This window comes from Egretta garzetta, unplaced genomic scaffold, assembly GCF_000687185.1.
Source record: "Egretta garzetta isolate BGI_Z169 unplaced genomic scaffold, ASM68718v1 scaffold48, whole genome shotgun sequence".
In the NCBI taxonomy this organism is placed as follows: Eukaryota; Metazoa; Chordata; class Aves; order Pelecaniformes; family Ardeidae; genus Egretta; species Egretta garzetta.
In genome coordinates, this window is record NW_009260595.1 from 650,761 (window position 1) to 656,320 (window position 5,560).

Consider the following 5,560-nt stretch of genomic DNA (forward strand, 5'->3'; position numbering starts at 1 on the left):
AGCTTCAACCTGGGGGAGACTATAAGGCTGTCCACTGCCGCTATTGACAAACTGATTCACTTGGGCTCTTCTGGGCCACTGAATAAACCTGCTTTTCCACATCTGACTGTTCTTAGCATGGAAGAGCATGATCAACCAACAATTTCACCTCTGCTTCTGAAGATATTGTTTCTATCGTACTCTTAAAACTACACTCATTTCTATCACCAGTATGTGGAACTTCTATTTGATTTCCTCTGAAGTTCCACCTACAGAAAAATATTTACAATACTGTAAGACATTGCATGAGTATTTTCATGGCCATATATTTGAGTTGTGCTATTCTTACTTGCCAAATACCATGGGTGATCTTGCAAGCAACAATTACCTGGCAACACACACACACGGTACAAACCTTTTCCAGGACAACCCACATATTCCTAAGGTTCAGGGAAATCTTAATTAGCAGTTTTGATTTCAATGCCCATTTTCCTTATATTGACAGTACTATGCTTCCATATTACATAGATGGCAACAGAATAGGATCTTGACTATACAGACAAGAAGGTATTCTAAGCCCTTGGCAAGAATCTCTCTTCAGAAGGCAAGGGCAGATGTCTTAAAACTAGCCAGCTCTCCCTTACTGACACAATTATGCCATGGCAAGTTCAAAGAAGGGTAAATCAGACACAGTATTTACGGATACGTGGAGCTTCTTGGAGAATCCAGCTGTAAGAGCAAAGCAAAGTGCACAACTGCAAAACCTATTAGCATCTGCGGGGCTTTACAACCTGAGAACGTTAAAGAACAGCACTAGCTGCAGAGACCTCAATGAAAAGCAGCAGTAAGGAGTGATAAGAGGCAAGCAGATTTCTTTAAACTGCTACTTGTTGTAAATCTCAAAGAAGGCCTCTGTTTCCTCTCTGCACTCTTTATGCAGTAGCAGCTCCTTAAACCACATAAAACAAGTGGGCCAAGTTCTCTCTGAGAACATTTCATGGAGTTCAGACTTGTCTGAAGGAGTAACGCGAGGATGAATTGAACTCACAGGCTACATAAAACAGGAGTTATATTCCAGTCTCGAGCCATTATATCACTCAACCAAAAAACCTCTATCTTGACCTGTTATATTGAACTCACCTGGAAGAGAAGTCAAGTAAGATTTAGTCTGAAGCTTTGAAAGCCCCTTGCCGAAAAGTAAAGTCTCCTTTTACTCCACAGACTAGGAGATTTTGTCAAACTCTTTCACAAAGGTCCCAAGAACAATAAGCTTATGCTCTAAGAGGCATCTCATGACTTGATACTTCAAGGACAACTGCAAGTGATAGGTCGTGGTCCAAAAAAACATCCGTGTGGCAGATCACTTCAGCAGAAACCCAAACATCTTATATATATGGCTTCAGCAACGTAAAGCAACACTGTGCCTCAGCAGCCAGTATATGAACTTTATGTCACCACGTGACTCAAAGGGAAAACAGAACTCGGTAATGCTTTGAGCAAACACAGGCATGACAGTTATTATTGTGGCAGATGAAAAAGGGACAAAACCAGGGCAGAGAGGACACTCAGCAGATCTGACTGAGAAGATACAAAATAATAGAAGTTTCCCATAAGAATGACAACAGAGATGAGGAGGAGGACTGCTGTGATGCCACCAGGGAGGGCTACCAGAATGTCTGCAATAGAAACACCAAAGAAAGGGAACTACAAAGTTTGAGATCTGTCATCTTGGAGATCACATAAAAGATCCAGTGTGAGGCTATAGCGGAAAGTTTACTGCCCATGCAGTAAAGACCTTTCTTCCAGAAGATGAGTAATCCTGGGCAAAGCTTGGTTCTGCGAGACAAAACGTTCTTCAGCTATTCTGAAACAGGAGAACGATTTCCTTTGGCAGCTCCTGATCACAGACCTCACCAGTTTCTGCACCAAAAGCCAGACTTATTTCTTAGACCTTGCCTTCTTTGACATAAAAGGTGACATACATCAACATGTATTTTTAAATTAAACAAGAGTTATACCAAAGCGAATAGAAAATCCACCCCTCAACATGCTTGTCCCACTTGTGAGGAAACAACCAACCCATGACCGTCACGTTACATACCACCACTGCTGGGAAACATTCAAGATACAAATGCTGCAGTCACCATGTCATGTAGACAGCAGAACTAGGTTTAAACTAAATGACTCAGGTGCTGATAATAATCTACCTGTATTAGTATGAACTGCAGCATAACTAGTGTGCCCTACTGAAGAATGGGGATTGCAGCAGAAGAATTTACACAGTACAAGAACTTAAAAAAAAAAAACCAGAAACACCGTCTTGGCATTTATGTAATAGCATGATACAGCTGCCCAGTCTTCTAAACATCTTTGAGTTCCATAGGAGGAACGGCAAACATACATACAAACAGCCCAGTTTAAATTAGAATGTTCCCAAACCTCTCTGTTGGAATTTACTGTTTCCATTTTCCAGACTGCACTGGCAGGAAGGCAGGGCAGAGCAGCAGAACTTCCAGATCAGCGCCTGAGAAGTTCCCTTCCTCAGCGGTCTTGTGATTTGAGATGCACACAGAACAGAGCACTTTTGAAGCAAGTCTTTAATATTTTAAGAGAGAATTCTTTATTCACAGAATGTGCAATAACTCCTTTCGAACTATATGCAAAAATAAACCCCGAAATTCTAATGAAGATACAGAGAATACAAAAAAAAAGCAGCACAGCAGTGTTCCAAGAGAATACATAATTCACAAGTTTAAAATTCAAGCACTCCCTTCCTATGCCTGGAGCTCTCTTAAAATATTAACAATCAAATCTCTTCGGTAAGTGTACGGTGTATACTTTATTCTGAACCAGTGCCTTGGGAAAAGGTTACCACTCGGAGCATACATTTTCATACCCTGTTTGCCCATCAGACCACGAAGAATCCTGTTGCGGGACAAGATTTTATCGTAGAATTCAACCCCACCTCTGGCATAGTCTTTGGAAATGGTAGCTGCCTTCCTGTCAGCCTTGCAGTCTAGATGATAGGTCATAGCATCGTAAGAAACGTAATAGCACATTAGTCCACCAGCGGCAGTTATGAGGTTACAGATGCCGCGAAGTATCACGGGGCCAGGAGATAAACCCAGAAGTAGCTTTATACCTCTCGCACAGAGAAAGGTACCAGCTAAGCAAGTTGGAGCCACAACTGCACTTGCTAAAGGGCTGCCATTGTGCAAATACATGATTTCTCTGGCAATGGCAAACTTCTGAGCTTCAAGTGAAAATGTCAGAGCTTCTTTCAAAGCAACACCTTCATTGCTCTCCCAGTCTACTTCCTTGCCATTGATCACAACAACATGGTTGACTATTCCTTTTTTATCCTCAGCTGTGCTATCAAAATTAGGCGGGATGCCCACCAACGAGCCCGCAGGCAGCCAGGGGATTCCAGCACTCACAGGGTGGAAGCCAGAAGCTGCAAAGGCTCGATAGGAGTCAGTGGACTTCACACCAGTATCTTGAAGGACATCCTGAAAGACACCACAGAGCTTCTGCGACAGCTCAGCTGGCTGCCCCTCTGACCAGCACTCATGCAACAGTTTGAATGTCCGCTCAGGAAACATGTGATAGGAAAGGTTAGCGCCAAACAGTCCCATGCAAGAAACGGCCAACAAAGTGATCTTGCGCTTCTTTAGCCACACAGATGCCTTCCACAGGAACTGCACCGCCATAGTCAAATCCTAACCTATTTATAACACAAAATCAGGAATTAAAGTGTGCATAAATGGGTCTCTCATCTCTGTAGCATTTTAAAAAGAAAAGCAAAACACATGAGAAGAAGCAGAGCACAATAATCAAAGAAACCTTCTCTCTTTTCCATTAACAAAACACTGTTACAGAGAAAGTGATACTCATTAATTTTGGAGCCTTGGAATATAGGACGATCGATAGGGAGAATTAACTTCTCCCTCTCCTCCAGTAAATCAATTTACCACGATAAAGACAATAATAAAGCCACCATACTTCCTCCTTGCTGCAGCAATCAATACACATTCTGTATGTACCCAACATACTTGTCTAGTCCTTGCCAGCACAATCCTACTGTTGCACTCCGTACAGCCACAGACCACAGATGCTAAGGCCAGAAAGAGCCAATAATTAGATTAATTTATGCTAACCTCCTCTACAGCACAGCTCCAAGAATTTTAATCAGTAACCTCAGTACTAAATTTGGAACCCTGAATTTGACTATAACTTCCAAAACAGGATCACATTTTGATTTGAAAGTTTCAGGAGACAGAATCTTCCTTTAGAGTTTGTTCTCAGGCAATGGTTCTAGCTCTCTCAGCAAAACTCTATTTTCAGAAAGCGGCATGCTTTCAGTGGCTACTTCTAAAAATTTGTCTCTGAAAAAATTTCTCTGACAAGTAATATGTGCAATCCAGAGCAGAAACTGGAACAGAAATTGTTTCAGGGCAGACGACTATGTTGTGACTCTTTAAATAAGCAGATAAACTTAAAAACTTTCAAACCTGTCGACTCCTTCAGTTCAAGAGTCCTGCTTCCCTTGGGGAGTATCAGTTCCTTTTACGGTCCAAGCCGTCTGATGTGCTCTGCCCAGGAAAGTTCCGATCTCTTAAAAAAATCCCATTGGCTACAGAATTCTCCCCTAAAATGATGCTACTATAAAGATATAAAAGTAAATTAGGCACCTAAATCCAACAGACATCAGTGAAAATTGGATGCCCCTGTTTGCATTTGCATCTTGCAATGTCTCATCTCTCACGGCTTTAACACACGAGCTTCAGAGAATCTTGCTGCAGCTGTTGAAGACGTTAGTATTTCCAGCTGTCCTTACAGGAGGCCGAGGTGGCAAAAGGAAACTGTGCTTTGATAAAACCACCAAGGTCTCAGTGCAGAGTGCCATCAAAGGTGGGTTTCAGCTATGCTGCTGGGCTTTGCACGGCAGCAGCTGAAACACAGACATATGCTCTCTTCTTCCACTCATGCTCAACAAGAACCTCCTACAGAGGGGGGAGAGTGGGCAACTGGGGGCTGTAATGTCATAAAACAGCCCTGCGTGACATGCCAGGATACACCGGTCATGATCAACAGCAAATGAGTATTAACCACAGGGAGACAAAAAGGGATTAAATTAAAGGTGCTGTTTTAATGGTATGTTATTACTGCTCCTTCCTATGAAGCTCTTTCTGGCTATAAATTCAGCAGGGGAAGAATAATCTTGTTTAATGTTTATACTGCACTGAACACATACTGAGTGCTTAATAAAAACAATGATGCATGTAAGTACACAATAATTTCACATGTATTTCTTAGTGTAGTAAGTGGTGGTATTCTTACATTCTGCTGAAGACCGGAGGTGGTGATTTGTTTGACAAAATTATTTAAGGAAAACACACTGAAGAGCCAAGAGCTTGGATGAAACCCAATTTCAGGGGAAAGTCTCCTTGATAATAGAGCTAAAATCCAGAAAATGGTAATACTAAACCCAAATTACCTCTTGGGAGTTAATGGCCTCTCAACAAATCTGGTAGTCTAGATCTGATGGAAAAGGTCATTCCATTTACAGTGTCTGGGGGGG

The 5,560-nt window shown here is 41.9% G+C and overlaps 1 protein-coding gene across 5 annotated transcripts in view; it reads right to left on the minus strand.

Moving 5' to 3' along the window:
• Nucleotides 1–2,658: 2,658 nt before the first annotated feature.
• Nucleotides 2,659–5,560, minus strand: part of TMEM177 (transmembrane protein 177) — a 4,334-nt gene continuing 1,432 nt past the window's right edge. Inside the window, exons 2-3 of one of the 5 annotated variants that reach the window (XM_035900240.1) lie at nucleotides 4,491–4,571; nucleotides 2,659–3,703 (exon numbers count right to left, since the gene is read on the minus strand). In XM_035900240.1, coding sequence (XP_035756133.1) covers nucleotides 2,754–3,689 — 936 coding nt within the window. In that variant the 5' untranslated portion in view covers nucleotides 3,690–3,703; nucleotides 4,491–4,571 and the 3' untranslated portion in view covers nucleotides 2,659–2,753. Of the gene's footprint in view, nucleotides 3,704–4,490; nucleotides 5,543–5,560 lie in introns of those variants that run through there. The other 4 variants (XM_035900239.1, XM_035900242.1, XM_009644682.2 and 1 more) reach the window with 4 other exon arrangements.